General features: G+C 37.2%; 1 protein-coding gene across 2 annotated transcripts in view; it reads left to right on the top strand.

Annotated features, from left to right (window-relative positions):
* The window catches only part of SETD5 (SET domain containing 5), a 121776-nt gene that overhangs the window by 85715 nt on the left and 17800 nt on the right, over nucleotides 1-18261 (top strand). For both annotated transcript variants that reach the window (XM_006851561.1, XM_006851562.1), the window contains 7 exons: nucleotides 1340-1449; nucleotides 2339-2585; nucleotides 2791-2874; nucleotides 5714-5971; nucleotides 6629-6949; nucleotides 7367-7609; nucleotides 13256-13385. In XM_006851561.1, coding sequence (XP_006851624.1) covers nucleotides 1340-1449; nucleotides 2339-2585; nucleotides 2791-2874; nucleotides 5714-5971; nucleotides 6629-6949; nucleotides 7367-7609; nucleotides 13256-13385 — 1393 coding nt within the window. The remainder of the gene's footprint in view (nucleotides 1-1339; nucleotides 1450-2338; nucleotides 2586-2790; nucleotides 2875-5713; nucleotides 5972-6628; nucleotides 6950-7366; nucleotides 7610-13255; nucleotides 13386-18261) is intronic.

The following is an 18261-nucleotide window of genomic DNA, read 5'->3' as shown; positions in this document are numbered from 1 at the left end:
TGATAATTTAGTTCAGCATAATGTCCATTCATAAGAGAATGTATTTCACAGATTCATTATTCTTCAGTGGATTATGAGTGAAGTGTTCCTTTGTGTGTATATACCAAAATTTGTTTATCCATTTTTCCGTTGATGGGCATTTAGGCTGCCTTCATCTTTTTGCTATTGTAAATAGTGCTGCGATGAACCTGGTGTGCTTATATCTATCTGTGTTATGGCTCTTGGGATTTCTGGGTCATAACGGCATTGCGATTTGTAACTTTTTAAGGAAGCACCATGCTATTTTCTGCTTTGATTGTACCATTTTACAGTCCCACCAGCAGTGTGGAAGGGTCCCAGTGTCTCCACACCCTTGCCATCATTTGTTTTCTATTTATTTTTAACGTTACTTTTAATGCTGGGGTTAGATGATACTGCAGAGGTAAGAGTTTTGTGGCTGCTTCTCTTTTAATAGATCCACCAAAGGAAAACTTACTGAATGGTGTTAAGTGCCATTGAGTCAGTTTTCACTCAGAGTGACCCTGTATAAGGTTTCCAAGCCTGTAAATCTTTGTGGTAGCAGAAATCCGCATCTTTTTTCCATGGAGCAGTTGGTGGGCTCAAACTGTCACTCTTGTCATTTGCAGTACAGTACTTATTCTACAGCTTGCTCTCCCCATCTTAACTGAGTAAGCATCTGAAAACTTCACCCAAATAAAGGTCTGTTGAACTAATGATTATAATCTTAAATTATGAGAGATGAAAAGTAAAACAATGATCCTTTATCTTACAGGATAAGGTAAAAAGAATGGGTTATCTTTTGAAAAGAGAATAATGAGAAAGCTAGTGTTTGCTAGGAGGGTTAGACTGGTTTAAGTCAATGAGACTTTATTAAAGAAATTGGCATGTGATGGAAGAGATGCCATTAGACCAAACAAAAAGCAGGTTTTTTTATATTTTATGTAATCTTTGGTAAGAGAAATTATAGATAATTTATAGAAGTTATTATTCACTAACATAATGTATAACCACATCAAATGCAACAAGAATGTCTACAGAGCTTTTCTTAAAAGCTAAGGAATTTTAATTCTCTGGTGGTGCTGGAAACCATTTTTCAGATTTAGAAGGTTGATTTTTATCTCTGAATTTGTAATATAACAGGGTATCTCCATTTATTTCAACAAGTATTTCTCAAAATAATCTTAATAGTGTCTGAGGAAATCATGAATTCACATAACAAACTATCAGAACTCTAGGTTGAAGGAATTACTAGTGTAAAAAGGGGTCTACCTGCCCCCCACTCCATATACCATTTTTGGTCTTTGTGATAAATCACCAACCATAAGCTTTGTTTCCACAGGTGCGGCACATGATTGCAGATGGAATGATTCACCTATGTATCTATGCTGTGTCTGCCATCACCAAGGATGCTGAGGTCACCATAGCATTTGATTATGAGTATAGTAACTGGTAAGACCTCAAAAATCTTTTCTAGTATGATTGGCTTTGTCTTACATATTAGCTATTCAGTTCTATTAAGTCTGCTTTTTCTCCTTGCTGTTTTCTTCTCGGTGTACTTAATGTTTTCATGAGTAATGCATTTACTGCCTAGAAACTGAAAAGACATTGTTTTAGGGATACAGGCACATTTTATCATACTACTCAAAAGTCTCCTAACAACGGTGTTTGGCTTATGCCACTACATCAAATATAACAGAAAAGATATATATGAGATACTTCTAGAAATTAGCAGTAGCATCAGTTGTTACATATCAGGGGTCATATACAGAGTGAGAATTTAAAGATTCACTCTATCTGCTGAATTATACAGTTGTTGTTGTGATTAAGTGCCGTCGAGTTGGTTCCAACCCATAGCAACTTTGTATAGGGTTTCCAAGGAGTGAGTGGTGAGTTTGAACCACCAACCTTGTAGTTCAAAAGACTTTGTAGTCTGGCGCATTAACATACAGCGCCACACCAGGTGCTTCCTCCCTTGCTCATTTCAAGCAAAAAGAAATTCTGTGGTACAGTGATGTTTGGCCCAGGTATATACAAAAAGAAAGGACATTCATAATAAGAAGAGAGTTTGTAGATAAACATGAAGAAAGTGAACCCAAAATGAATATGTGCTCCATCACTTATTTACTGCCTACTGAATAGCATAAAAACAGTTGAGAGACTCGAAATTATTGAGTTAGGATATATAAAGAAACAGAATATTGATAGTATTTCTTGAACTCTCAATTTCACGGTTTAATTTATTCAGAGACAATAGCAACATTTCAAGAGAATGAATGGCTAATAGAACTGATTTTTAAAGGCACTGAAAAATGCACTTTTGGTTGTTTCTTTGGAGCAGTAATTATAAAGTGGACTGTGCGTGCCACAAGGGAAACCGTAATTGCCCTATACAGAAGAGGAATCCCAATGCTGGCGACACACCACTCCCACCACCTCCAAGCTTACCCATTATTGGAGCAGAGACCAGACGTAGGAAAGCACGACGGAAAGAGCTAGAGATGGAGCAGCAGAATGAGCCTCCAGAGGAGAATAATAACCAGCCACTAGAAGGTCCAGAAAAAGTGAATGTATCCAGTGATCATGAGGTAATTAACACTGGTCTCCAGATGAAGAGATCCCAGATATACCATATGTTGTTTCATGTAGAAATACTATAGTAACACTTAATATCTTTTTATATCAATGTGGGTGCTCATTCATTTATTATGTTTTACAGTGTCAGGAACAGTAAAATGCAGAAATTTTTTCCAGAGCTGAAAAGTACAGCTAAATATTATTTCTATCTTAAAGGAAATAGACAATCCAGAAGAAAAACCAGAAGAAGAGAAAGAAGAAGTTGTAGATGACCAGGAGAATTCAGCTCATAGCAGGAGGGTGAGTTCCTTATAACATCTTTGTGCTACTAATTTCTGTCCTAGTGACTCAATAATTAAGCGCTTCACTGTCAACCAAAATGTTGGTAGTTCAAACCCACCAGGCTGCTTCATTATGAGAAAGATGGGGTAGTGTGTTTCTGTGTCAATGATAGCTTTAGAAAGGGGTTATAGCCTTATAATGTGGCAGCTATGTCTTGTGGCATCGCTATGTGGCTGGATGGACCCAATGGGAACAGGTACTTATGCAAGTTCCTTCTAGTCTCCTGAGTTTGTGTTGTCTCATTTTCTTGATGAGGTATTACCCACTTGTAAGTTACATTGGACTTTTTCTAGGAAGTAGATTTCACTATATTGTATGATTTTTTAAATTTTATTTTATTTTTTAAATCCCCTATATATAAGGAGCTCTGGTAGCGTAGCTCAGGGTCAGCAGTTCGAAACTACCAGCTGTTCTGCGGGAGAAAGATGAGGCTTTCTGCTCCCGTAAAGATTTACAGCCTCGGAAACCCTGTACAGGGTCACTGTGAGTCGGAACCGACTCCACGGCACATAACAACAACAGCATAATACAGAATAGTTGTCTAGTGACTATTGTCTATTGATGATCTTATGAGAATTTTTCTAAGAACCCTACTAACAATCTGATTTTCAAAAAGACTGGTTTAAACAAGTATCTCTGTTCAGGTTACTTTACTCTGATGTTAGAAATGCCAAGTTTATGTATTTTGAGATTTTAAAAGGCCTTTTAGTTATATGAATTAAAAATTCCTTCATGCTAAAACCAATTATGTTTCTTTCTGTCCTTGAGAAGAAATATGTTAGGGAGAATAAGTAATTGGTTCAAGGTAAATCCACTTGTCTATTTATTAACTAATAATTCAGAGAAAAATTGATTTTGATTTTTTTTTTTTTTAAATAGCTAACTTGGTTTAAAAAGTTCACATTTAAAATTGCCTTCTTTCATAACTTTTTATTCTCTGAAATTTAAAATGAAATAGTTTATTTTTACTGTCTACCTTATGTTTTTTAAGATGTGCTGTCTTACTGGTTATTAAATGCATTTCTGTAAATTGTAATATTTACAAAAAAGTCCTCACCCTTCCTTGTGGAGGCATCCTTTCCAAATTAGCCTTTCTTTTTCTTTTTTTTTGAGGTTGAGCTTGTTGATCACCATTGAGTTGATTCTAACTATTAGAAACCCCTATCCTATGTGCAGAGTAGAACAGTTCTGTATGGTTTTCTTATAATCTTTTTGTGGAGTCCTGTTACAGTGCTATAAGGTAAGCACTGGACTGCTAGCCACAAGGTCCGCATTTAAACCTGTCAGCTGATCCTAAGAAACCCTGTGCTGGGTAGCTATGTGTCAGAACTGACTTGCCGGCATTTAACAGTCTTGTGAGTGTGTGTATAAATTTAGTAAAGGCAGTTAGTTTTTTACAGAGTAGATAATCAATTTTACATTCAACAAATCAAAAACTTTGTTTTGTCTTAATGGTTGCAATCTCCTCCATGTAATAAGGAAATAAGAACCTGTGGTTCTTACTTCTATACCACCCTCTTTTCCAACCCTTCTGAACTTTGTCCTTAACATAAATGTTGTCATTTTGATTTTGAATAGTAGATCAATTCCATAGTGAGCATATTTTACTAGTGTTGTTGTCCTCCTTCTATACCTATCTAGAATTTTGTTCTATATTTTCTCCTACTTTATCTGGGACCTTTTAATGTTATCCCTTTTTGAGCACTTGAAAATGGTAGCCACGCACCATCTAGTTTTCTAGTCTCAGAGATGTGACTGATGTTCACATGTTCCATTAGACCATTGGACTAATTGATGCCAAGCATTTTTTATTTTCATCACTATTCTTACTTATACACATGAAAAAACCAAGAGATGCATCTTATATGGCCCCTCATGAGCTTTTAAGATCCCAGTTGCTACCCACTAAAGTAGAATATGGAATATTGCCTTTTGGGACTGTGTTAATGCCAGTTGACCATGGTGTCCCCTGAGACTGTGTTCCTGAGCCCCCAGTCCCAGTAACTCATTGCCTCAAGGTGTTTGGTAATGTCTAAGAAGTTTTCATCATTTTACATCATGTGTGCTTTACCACATGCACAGCTGTGTTTGCAGCAAAGGTCACTATATACAAATACCCATGTATAAGATGCTTGTATCTAACCCTTAAATATTTGTGAGTACACTTCCACTCCCTGCCATACCCATTGAGCCTGAGTTTTTGTCCATGCATCTACCTGCATCCACTGTTGTTGCAGGGTTGTAGGTATAGAAGTATTTACTTCTGTTCTTTTTAACACTTGCATTCTTCCCCGTGTCTTCCTTCGTCTTCATCATTCTTCTGCCAGCCTCCCTTTTGTCGTATATTGCCTTCCCCATCATCCGAGTTAGCTTGTGTCTACACTCTAGCCAGTGAATTACTCTCCCTGCCCTGCCACCCCTGATAACCATCAAAGATTGTTACTTTCATTGGCTGTAATTTTTATGGAAGCATATTGTTATTTCTCTATTAGAGCTGCTGGCTGTGTTTTAACTATCAACCTGGTGGTTAGCAGCTGAGCTCAGAAACGTGCCACCAGAGTTCCTTAAGGAGTTCTTTGTTGTTTGCTGTTGTTAGGTGCCATCAAGTCGGTACCGACTCATAGTGACCTTAGGCACAGTAGAATGAAACACTGACTGATCCTGGGCTAACCTCACTACTGTTGCCACGCTTGAGTTCATCAATGCTGCCTCTTAGCCATTCTGTCTCGTTGGGAGTCTTCCTCTTTTTCTCTGACCTTCCACCGTACCAAACACGATTAATGCTATTTCTTTCTAGACCCGGGAAGATAGGAAAGTCGAAGCCATCATGCATGCTTTTGAAAACTTAGAGAAAAGAAAGAAACGTCGAGATCAGCCCTTGGAACAAAGCAACTCTGACATAGAGATTACAACCACCATGGCAGAAACTCCTGTGGTGGAGGAGACAAAAACTGAACCCCCTGAATCTGAAGTTAGCAACCCTGCTTCAAATGTTACAATCCCAACCACCCCACAGAATATTGGTGTGAATACCCGGAGGTCTTCCCAAGTAGGGGTAAGATGTAAAAATGCTTTAGACTTTAGATGTTTTTATCTTTTGCTAACGTCAGTTTTTTGTCTTTGGGAATTGTTAAAATGGGTATTTTTTAGCTTTGTCCCATTGAACAATAAGTAAGGCCATATTAATTAAGACCCATCTTCATCAGACAACATGTGATGTTTAGAATGACTAGATACTTTCAGACTAGAATGGAACTTCACAACAATTTATGCCAGATAAGCTGTTGGTGCTGAGTTTTTAGATTATTTGGTTTCTCTATTGGACCTTGTGTGTAGTAAGCATAGTTACGTGCCTAACCTTTCATAGGGTTCTCTAGATAAGCTCAAACCTTCCTCTGGTTATGAACCCACGTCTTCAGATAAAACCTCAGTATCTGGGCTAGAGAAATAACTCCTTCCCCAGTTTTCTTCCCTGTAAAGAACCCTAAAATTAGATAGTTATGTTCAGCTCACTGTGACCTATTTATGAATGTCTGTTAAACGGGAATGACTAATCCAGACATCTGCCTAAGCCTTTTTTTCTCCAAGAAATACATTTAAACTTACCCAAATCCCCAGCATTTTCACCTGTAGATACTTAGAACAGTTATAGTGAATAGTAAAATGAATAGCACATTGACTAACAGAGCTATTGACCCTGTTCTTGTTACAGGATGTTGCTGCAGAAAAACCAGTCCCTAAACCACCGCCAGCAAAGCCTTCCAGGCCCCGACCCAAAAGTCGAATTTCTCGCTACCGGACCAGTTCAGCCCAAAGACTAAAACGTCAGAAGCAGGCCAATGCTCAGCAGGCAGAGTTGTCACAAACTGCCCTGGAAGAGGGAGGAAATAACAGCTTAGTAACTCCTACTGAAGTTGGAAGTATAGACAGTTTAGGTGAAAACAGGCAATTAATAGGGTCCGACCCAACAGTGGTATCAGTTAGTGGATCCCATCTCAACCGTACTGCCTCTAAGTACCCTAAAACCAAAAAGGTGAGTCACATCTTAATAAGACTGATCTGATAAGAAATGTGTTTTAGGAAAATTTGAGATCTTGTAATTCCAGGGAGCAGGGGCTAGTCAGTATTACTAGATTAAAAATTCTAGATAAAATAGTGTGATGCAGAAGTCTGGAGACATCCTACCTTTTTTTTGTTGTTGTTCTCTGCATTATTAAGCAGAATGTAAATCACTGGAAGTTAAAACTATCCTTCTCTGAGTGGCATGCAGAGGCTGACAGAAATCCGTGTGTTCTGAATGCCCAATTCATACTGCAGCTACTATGTTTCTCTCTGTCCTAGTTTCTAGATGAAGTTTCTCTTTGTGAGCTGCATTGCTGCCTCTGGCATTTACTTCTGCAGCATCAACCAACTCTCTCTCTCTCTCTTTTTTTTTTTTTTTTTACCATAGTATCTAGTGACAGAATGGTTGAATGACAAAGCAGAGAAGCAAGAATGCCCTGTTGAGTGCCCTTTACGTATCACCACGGACCCAACTGTATTGGCAACGACTCTGAATATGTTACCCGGTCTTATTCATTCCCCGTTAATTTGCACCACTCCCAAACACTACATTCGCTTTGGTTCACCCTTTATCCCTGAGAGGCGCCGAAGGCCCCTTCTGCCTGATGGGATATTCAGCTCCTGTAAGAAGGTATGTCTGTGTTTATGTGGTTTCTCACTCAGGATCTATACTCCTGATGCTTAACACAATCTTTAGATAGCCATCGTCTGCCCTTGTGAGTTTATAATGAGGTAGTTACTCAGCTAGAAATACTGATGCTTCAAGAGTCAGTGGGACTAGGTGGACTGTACTGCGTTCTTGGTGCTCAAATTTGTGAGTATTCACTGTTGTCTTTTCTGAGAGCCCTTGAGGTTACTGAGTGAAGTGCGCACAGCAGTTGATGACTAGGTAGGGCAGGGTAGGGAGGGATGTTTTTTGTATGTGTTCTTGTGGTATTGGTTAAAATGTCCATTTGTGATTATTGTATGAGATTGGGCCCCAGGTAGTCTAGAGCAGTGTTGCATAAGTTTAAAACAATTGAGTCATGTTTTGAGTTAACTTAATCAGTATTGTTATTTGAAGGAAATTAAAGGGAAAATCTAATTGTAATTGTCAAAATTCATGTTCCCTTGATCAAATGACATGTTTGATTTCTCTCCCCCCCCCCGAATATGGAAACTCCTATAAAAGGCTCTCTCTCTCTGCCTCTCTTTTCTCTCTCTAGTTACATGTTGTTTTTGGATTTAGTGGCAGTAGTGTTTTGTGGTTGTTTATGGAATGCTCTTTCTTAATTCCCAAAAGCTGTGCATATTTTCAAAAGGTGTCTCTCAGGAATAGATCAGTCCCTTAGACCTATAATGTCATTTCCATGTTTCTAGACATATAGGACAACCTTTCATTTGGTCTTCCTATGAGGTAGAGTCTGTTCCCTGGAACACCCTTTTCTCTTATCCTCAGATCTGGATTCAGGCTGCCTTCCTCAGTGTCTGCCATTGCCCTTCTCCACTGGCATCACGTACATGAGGATGCTGCATGTAGATTATTTGATGTGATGAAGTCTCCAACTCCAGGCAGGTCTTCCCTGACTCCTCCAAACTTAAAGCTTTTGTCTTTACCCAGAGAACAGAACTTATTTCTGTGGGGAAGGGGGGATGGAAGATGAGCCAGAGTGGTGTGGGATATGGAGGGAGGAGGGTAACAGGGATCTGTGCAAAAGGGAAGGGCACTGTTTCTGAATGAGCAGCACACAGTGAAGAGTGAAGAGTGTTTTCCTAACTGCACATCTTACCTAAGTATCTCAGTCACTTACTGGTTTGTTTGGGGTAATTCCCAAGTAGAAGAAACTCTAAAAGAGAAATTTGACCGTGAGACTCTTGGACAAATAGTTGGTAGTTAATGCAATAATATGGTGATTGATGGAAATAGAAACAGTGATCGGTTATTTAGGACAAAAGCTAATGATACTAGAAAATGTATCAAAAATTATTTTCTATAAGAAAATTACCTAAGCAACAAAGAACGGTTCAGTCTTAAGGACCATACTTTCTTACACCAAGTCAGTAGGAAAGACTATTATGGACCTTAGAGACTTTGTGCCTGCTTTGTAGGAAGCATTAGGATCAATCATCTTTAGCAATAAAAATCTGTATTAACTCTTTTATGGTGTATAAAACTGAGAGTTACTCTTGTCTGGTACTTTTAGCATTGTCCAGTTCCTCTTGAGAAGTAACAGCTTAAAGTCTTAACTATCTTGGGAGGATAGTATTAAAAAATTATAGATGATACAGTCTTTAAAGTGAGGAGCAAGTTGAAACGTGGCTTAATATATACGTTTTGCTTTTGGTTTGTCTTTGGATATGGGACTAAATTTCTAAGCGTGTTAACAACTACTGCAGGATGTTATTAAATTCGGGAATAGACTCTCTTTTGGCCCTTGAAGGTAGGTAGACAATTATTTAGTACAGATTAATGCTGAGTGAGGTCTGATGATAGTGTTGACAAACTGTTGAAATGCTTTCTTGATATTTCTGATACTGTGGTACAATATTTCTGTTCTCATTTTCTCCAACTAAGAGAGACTTGTAAATTCCAAAAGTGTGTTTAGAACCATGACTTCCAAATGGGTATGGGAGAAATTAATTTTTTTGAGCTCTTGTTACCAGACTATGGCTTACGACTTAGTATCTATAGCACTCATCTTGATATCTCCACTGGCAGCACATTGAAATTTCATTTAGCTCAAGACCTGTTATAGTTTCTAAATGTGTCTGATCATCCTTAGTTTTGTTTTACATAGACAGCTTTTTTAATTTACTTGTCGTGAGGTTTAAGAATATTGGAGGATTATAGCGGGACTGTTGCGTTTAAATGGGTTTTTACTTTAGAAATTACTGGAGTTTACATCTGCGTTATTTAAGTTTCACTGTTTTAATATTTGCTATAGCCATATAAATATACTATATTATAAAACGGTGTTGGTTTTTAAGGGGCAAAATCAATGATACTGCATCTTTTAACTAAAATTTGACCAGGAATTTTAACCAGTGCAATCTTGGGTAATGAAGATTTTTTAGATTGTTTAGAAAAAAATTCATCTAGCCATGGGACCTAATAGTGTTTTCTTTATTAAACAAAATTGGGGGTGGGGATCTGAAAATCCTTCAAAAGTAATACAGTACATAGATAAGAAAGCCATTCTCCATGGGATTAGCTAGAGCAGTTGTGTTTTTCCTAATAGGTCAATTGATTTGTATCGGATTGAAGGATGTCATAAGTTTAAAACCATGTATGACAAAAGTTTCATCTGTATGTTAGTACTCCATGGTATTATATCTGCTGATTTTTACAGTATTTGACAGAATATTTGGTGTATTGAGGGGGTTTCAAAAAGTTCGTGGAAAAATGAGTGAGAAGATCATGGAAATTTTCCACGAACTTTTTGAGACAGTCCCCCCAACCCCCCTTGTTTGAAAAGCTTATGAAGGTTCTAAATTAAATTTAAACGTTTCTTTTAAAACTGTTATGCTATATCTTGTTGAGTCTTATTTGGCTCTTATTGTAGAAGCATTTATAACTGGTCAACAAGCCTTTCAGTAGTATCCCACCTTGTTCAATCTAAATCTTCTCTAAATTCACTTTGTAGTAAGTGTGGGGCTTTTGTTTTCCTAGATTTCTTAGAGAACCAATCTGCCTGATACTGAAACACTACTTTGCATTGGTTTTCCATTGTATACACTGGAAGGTTGTTCATCTGTGTATATCTGTACATGTCACTGAGATTCAGTTAACAAATCCTCATTGAGCATCTACTGTGTGCCCAGTACTGTGCTATAAGCTTTCTTTGCATACAGTGTCTCACTTAACCTTCATGACAACTTTGGGAAGTTAGGATTATCAGTCTTGATTTACAGGTCCAGAAATTGAGGCTCAGAAAGCTAAAGTAACTGTTCCAAAGTTAGGCAAGTACAAAGTGGCACAGCCAGATTTCAGTCTAGGTCTTAGGGACTTGAAAACACTTATATCCTCACTTTCCTCATAGTAAGATGCCTTGATGGTGCTGTGAGTTAAGTGTTAGGCTGCTCACCAGAAAGTTGGCAGTGCAAAACCACCAGCTTCTCCCTGGGAGAAAGATGAGGCTTTCTGCTCTTGTAGAAAGATCTGTAAGCTCGTAACCCCATATAGGGTCACTTTGAGTCAGAATTGACTGGATGGCAATGGGTTTAGTTTGAGTTGGTTTCCTCATAATAGAGATCCTTTGAAATTTTTCCTCTCACATTCTGAGGCTCCTAAAAATTCTCTTGTAAATTTACTCTAGTTACATAGGGGGTTGTAATATTTTTTACTATTAACAACTATAAGCAAGAATTGGAGGGACGGGGGAGAACTGGGGGAGAAGTCAAGTAAATTTGTTATCCATCAGAGTGATTGAAACTTACTAAATAAAATCAAATGTTCATGTTTTCTGTTTTTATGAGCTTTGCAATATTGTGAAAACATGTAGCAGTGTCAGGGTGAATGGGTTTAACCTCTTTTGCTGTGTTTGACATTAATAGCTAACCATAGACACATCTCATTCTTTAGAATGCCTCTTTTCTGGTTTTATGTTCCCTTTTTGTAGTCATCAGATCCAGAATATAAATTCTTTTATGGGTGCATCTACTTAACACTGGAAATATAAGAAATTAACTTCTCTTGGAGCAAAGTGCAGTGTTCCCAAATGAGTCCTGTCATCTGCTCTGAAAAGAAAAACTTGTGTTAAAGGTATCTGTAACAAAGGATTTTTCACTCATTTTGATGTCTTGGGCTTACTTTTCCCCATCTATAAAATGAGTGCTTTGGACAAGATGACCTCTGAGGTCATGTCTAAGTTGTAAGGATCTATGATTCTAGTATTTCATCCTCACATCAATATTGAGCATGTGAAAGCGTGTATTCTTGGTCTTTTTTTGGCTTTTCAGAGACTTGGTCATATCCTAAAATGTTGATGTGATTCAAATGATTGTTGAGAGCTCTCTTTTACCCTTACCGCCTCAGTTTTACAATTTTATTTCTGCTTTCATTTGACAGATTACAGTGACATTTGCATGATTAAAAAATGCTCTTGGCTGGTGGAATTTTTCTGTAGTATTTTTTTCTCTAAATTTTATTTATCTTGGTCAGAATATACACAGCATATTACACACCAGTTCAGCAGTTTGTACATGTGCAACTTAGTGACATAAATTACATTCTTGGAGTTGTGCAACCATTCCTACTCTCCATTTCCGAGTTGGTCCTCCCCTGAATTATTTCTTAAGTTACTAAGGGAAAGTCTAATAGAATTGTTCTCTTTGGTGAAGAGAATATTTGCTTACCTGTAATACTTGTTCTCTAAAGGTGTAAAATTATAATAATTCACCTTTGCTCTTCCTATTTGGGGCAGGGTCTGACTCAGATATTGATGTTTATCAAAATTCGATCTGTCTTATGTCAGGCAGGAGAGCCACAGAGTGGTGAGAACCTACAACTGTGTATATTAAGAGAACACAATTACAGGTAAGAAATTTTCTGTCTTCCACAGGGTGCATAATTTTATTATCATAATCTTTGCAGCCTTACTGTCTAACTTAAATTTATTTCTCATCAGTTTGGGTTCCAACATTCACTAGAGAAATATATGACTTCTTTTTTACTTTTCCCCTTTTTTTTTTATATCTATAGAAAACCCTTCTTCTCGTGATGTGCATTATTCATGCATACTTTAACTAAACTACTTGATGAGGGTTAAAAACCCACAGAATGGTTCCATTTGCGAGTAGAGATTTTAGAAAAATTTTGGTCTGCAGTGAAAAGCTATTTATTCTCATCCAAAGTTTTCCATTGAATCTTTTCTGTTATCTCTTCAGGTATCCCTAGCACAGGGCAGACAGCTTTAAAGAAATCTTTGTCTTCCTTCTATGCACTTGTTTTATATACTAACTGCATCATCCTATGTGATCAAAGTTTCTTTTAAGTAAATGTTAAGGTTTCTTCCTGATTCTTCCCCATCTTAATCAGTATGAAATGTTGAACAATAACCACTTTCTGTTGGTTTTGGTTTTTTTTTGATGGGCTCTCATGTACAATCCAAATTTTCTCAATTTTGCCCAGTAGGAGTTGATGGGGTAATGTTGAAACACAAGACATAAAATACTTGATAGTAGAATTGAATGAGCACATCTCTCACCAGTTGATGTGTAGTGACCTGGTTAATGCATTTTAAATAGGTGTACTAAATAATTTTCAATGGTTTATTCTTTGGTTTCTTTTCCAATATAGCGCTGGATGAAGCAAGCCTTGGAAGAAGGAATGACTCAAACATCGTCTGTACCCCAAGAGACTAGAACTCAGCAACTATACCAAAGTAATGAGAACAGTAACTCTGTTAGCATCTGCAAAGACAATGCAGGTACAAACCTAAGACCTTTATGGATACATAAACAATGATTATTTCAGTCCACAGTTTAAATTTTTTAGTATGAATACTTAAAAGTCTGATACAAAAAAGAAATAGCATTGTTCTCTAAATAGTTACTTTACGTCTGTCTTTACAGAGGAAGAGATCTCAAGTCAGGGATCAGTTTTCCCAGGACGACAAAGAAGGAACTAGACAGTGTACAGATAACAGCAGAAATGGTTATGAAAAGGTTAGATACATTTAAAGTAGTAAGTTTAGGAAATCTATATCCATATTTATTTATAAGACAAAAAAGGCAACAAAGTGGTGGAACACTAATAATACTCAGGGAAGCGCATCATAAAATTCTAGATGATTGAGTTGGTGAGGGCTTGGTTGAAGGAGTAAGGAATGATATAAATATGAAATTTATTGTCAAATGGTCATTTTCAAGAGACACAGCCTTGAATCCAATTTAAAGTCTTGATGAGTTTTTTTATTTCCTTCAAAAAACTAGAAGACCTTGTGAAAACCCATCATTAGTCTCACAGTGATTCTTGCAGGTATTTTAATTGAATTGCAATTAAACGTACGAGTGCGTTAGCTTGATACCAAGTTTTAACTCATTTTGATAAAAAGAAGAATCTTTTTATCAAAATTTCTCCTGCCAATATCAGCTTGATTGAAAGACACTATTACTATTTCCGTGTTTATTTTTAAATCCGTTTTCTGAATTTTATGCAACCAAAACAAAATAACTTAAGAAGTAAAGCTGATGTGAGACTATAATATATTTCAGATTCTCATAAATCCCACCTCATTGTTCCTATTCATTGACTTGCTGAGTAAATATTATTACTTGAATTTAAATTAATTCCTGTTTTAGGCTTAATTAAGTACATGTGTATTAATACTGCCTACTTTATGTTAAGGTTCTTTGTTTTCTTGTTGCTTTGTAACAAGCTACTAACGTTTTTAAAATTATTGACTTAGTTTTATTTTTCTATCTCTAGATTATATTATATCATACACTATCACATGTGTAACTCTGAGATAATAAAATCCCAGTATAGAACATCTGTAAGATAAATGATATCATGTTGTTTGAAGTCTTTTATTATGTACTTCATCGGAGATTAAGGAGACTAACTAAAACCAGTTTAATATACAGAAATCCTGATACATTTGCAGCATTTAAAATGTAGTGAGGCTATAACGTAGCCGAAATATTCTTTCTAGCACATCTACACAGACACATGTATGCATGTTTCTGTGCATGTGTTATATATGTGTTTGCTTGCATTTAAGGCTGGGGAAAGGGAGAGATGGTGCAGTGTTTCTTGCCATGACTGGCAGAAACCCATTAGGAAAAGTTTCTTTGTTATTAAGTGTCTTGGATAGGATGGAATTGGGACTGAGTCACCAACATTTATTGAGCTTTTGCTCTCGTCTCTACTAGTGAGAAATATTTAGAAGGACACACCTTGTACTTAAGAAGCAACATAAAAAAATAGTAAAATGTTAAATAAAACCCAAGCAGTACTCAGTTGCTACAAGTTAGTTATAAGTGCTGAGGAATTATTTTTATGTACTGCTTTAATTTTGTTTTTTCTTTAAGACCAAGGAGACAATAAGAAAAGAGAGACAGAGACAGATAGCTTTAGTAGAAAAAGTGGACCTGAACGCCTCTGAGCCTTAGCTTTATAGTTGTTGTTAGTACTGTCAAGTTGGTTCTGATTCATAAAATAGCTTGGGGTTTGAACCACTTACCTTGTAATTTAGCAGTCCAGTGTTTATCCTGTCCCGCCACACCAGGACTCCAGTCTGTACAATGTTGTTGTTCAGTACCATCGAGTTATTTCCAACTCATAGTTACCCTGTAGGATTTCTGAGGCTTCTTAAGTCTTCGTGTGAGCAGAAAGCACCATGTTTCTCTTGTGGAGCGGCTGACAAATAGGTCGAACTACAGACCTTGTGGCTCACAGTCCAGTGCTTATCAAACTCAATCTATACATTAGGAATAGTAATATCATCTAATGGGCTTTTATTGTTAAGTACTATTGAGCTGAATTCTACTCATAGTAACCTCATGTTAATAGTAGAACCACTCCATAAGGTTTGCTTGTCAATCTAGAAAAGAAGATTGGTAACTCTCCTGTGGAGCCACCAAGTATGGTCAAACTTGCACCCTTTCTGTTAACAGTTTAATGCTTACCTACTCGTGCCACTATGATATTAAATTAAATAATGTATATCAAGTTTTCTGCACAATATCAGACCCATAAGAAGAAGAATTATTACTGTGTTCTGATATAGAAAATGCTCTTGTCAAGCATTCCTCGAAATTTTCTAGAAATTAGATATTAGAATACATTAAAATTGATCAATTTTCAAAATCTAAAGTTGTGTGGACTTGAAACATTTACTTATGAAGATTATAGAGCACAGCCTTCGATGTGGATTACATCTCAATGTCAAGAAAACAAAAATCCTCACCACTGGACCAATAAACAACATTCTTATCAATGGAGAAAAGATTGAAGTTGTCAAGGACTTCATTCTTCTTGGATCAACTATCAACACTCGCGGAAGTAGCAGTCAAGAGATCAGACGACATATTGCACAGGAACTTTTTAAAGTATTGAAGAGCAGAGATGTCAGCTTGAGGACTAGGGTGCGCCTGACCCAGGCCATTGTGTTTTCAATAGCCTCATGTGGATGCGAAAGCTGGACAGTGAATAAGGAGGATCGTAGAAGAATTGATGCCTTTGAGTTGTGTTGGAGGAGAGTACTGAGGGTGCCATGGACTACCAAAAGAACCAATAGATCTGTTTGGAAGAAGTGCAGCCAGAGTGCTCCTTGGAGGCCAGGATGGCTAAGCTTCGTCTCTCCTACTTTGGACATGTAGTCCGGAGGAAACAATCGTTGGAGAAGGATGTCATGCTGGGTAGGGTGGAGGGTCAGAGAAAAAGAGGAAGACCCCCAACAAGATGGATCGGCCAGGTGGCATCATTGATGGACTCAGGGGTGGCAGCGGTAGTGAGGTTGGCCCAGGATCGAGCATTGTTTCGTTCTGCTGTGCATGGGGTCGCTATGAGTCGGTTCCGACTCGATGGCACCTGACAACAACAACAACAACAACAAAGTTGTGTGGGGAAAAAGGCATTAAAGGGGGTGAGTTCTGTATTTATCAACAATGTGGTTATATACCTAAAAGAGTGTAGTGTAGTTAGCTGAAAAATGCGTTGAATAAAATTGCTGGTTAGCATGTAAATATACAAAAATGAGTAGCATTTATATACTAAGAAGAAAGTATTTTGTTCCCAAACTAAGAAACTGGCTAGGAATAATAGTTTTGGAACATGCAGACCAAATTATGGGGTCCTGATATGGTGCTGTGAGATAAACACTGGACTGCTAACCACAATATCAACCTGTACAGGGTCAGAACCAACTTGATGGCACTTTCCAACAACAGCAAATTATTACTGATAAATGTAAGGGGAAAAGTATGAAACTAATTTTTTGGTTCTTTATTATCATTAGTCATTTACGCCATTTTCTTACTTTCATGCTTATTCTTTAGATAAACTAAAAAATCATTTACTCAGTTTCCAAAAACAAGGTACTAATTTTGATGAACACTTATGTATCACACTGTGTGTCTATGAGGTGCATAGTGGCTCTGTATGATAAGAATTAAACTCCTAATCATAGATAGCGTCAGCAGTTCTAAGCGACCAGCTGCTCCTTGGGAGAAAGATGAGACTTTCTATTCCCACAAAGATTCACAGCTTCAGAAGCTATATACAGGGTCGCTGTGAGTAAAAATCAACACGATTGCAGTGAGTTTTCAGTTTGGGAGTGTTTTTTTTTTTTGTTGTTGTTGTTTAGTTTTTTAATTAAATTTCTGTACAGGAATGAATATAGGAGGTAAGTGGAAACACTTTGCTACTGGGGTTTTGCAGTTCATACATGCACTAAATTTTTCCTAACAAAATATGGTTAAATATGTCTCTGCAGTCAGTGGATGGCTACAGACAAGTTCTCTCAAAAATACACTTGTCTTAGTTCATTGTTTGTTGTTGTTAAGTGCCATGGAGTCAGTTACAACTCATAGCAACCCCTGTACAGGGTTTCCAAGGCCGTAAATCTTTACGGGAACAGAAAGCCTTATTTTTCTCCCGTGGAACAGCTGGTAGTTTCACACTGCTGACCGTGAGATTAGCAGCCTGATTCGCAACTGCTACGCTACCAGAGTTCCTCCTTAATTCATTAGGATGCCTTTAAAAAAGAAAAAAGTACCATAGGAAAAAAAAAAAGGATTATGAAATCAGGACTATGAAATCAGGACTAATAATCAGATTTTGAACAAAACTCAAGTGAATATCCTCTCAAGTAGTTGAATCTTTCCAAAAAGTTTGCAGGAATGCTTCCCTGCGTAAAACAAGTTTTTAGATGGATCAAGCATTCTAGAAAGATCCAGAAGACTCTAAAAATGAGCCAAGACAGTAAAGACTGTCAACCTTAATGAATGAAGAGATTGTGACAAGTTCAGAAACAAGTGGAAGAAGACCATAGAATTGCCATGTATATGCACTACTACTAAAGTACTACTAAAATTGGGATTTTCACATAGTTCGACATTTGCAGTTTTAAGTAAATTTTCACAAGCTTTTAAATGGATGGGTGCCAAAAGTAGTGTGTGAAGATCAGCTATAATTCAAAGAGCTGATTTTTCCATCAGTCTAATAGCAAGGTCAAAGCTAATGAAGCCTATTTTTTGAAATAAATTGTAACAAGGGATGAGTCTCAATGTGGAAGAGCAGCTCAGAAGTTTATGGTGACTGTTTTATGGGACCACAAGTGGATAATCTTTATAGATTTT

Source organism: Chrysochloris asiatica, unplaced genomic scaffold, assembly GCF_000296735.1.
Source record: "Chrysochloris asiatica unplaced genomic scaffold, ChrAsi1.0 scaffold00030, whole genome shotgun sequence".
Lineage (NCBI taxonomy): Eukaryota > Metazoa > Chordata > Mammalia > Afrosoricida > Chrysochloridae > Chrysochloris > Chrysochloris asiatica.
Note: the sequence above shows the minus strand (reverse complement) of the source record. Positions and strands in the feature narration are given on the sequence as shown.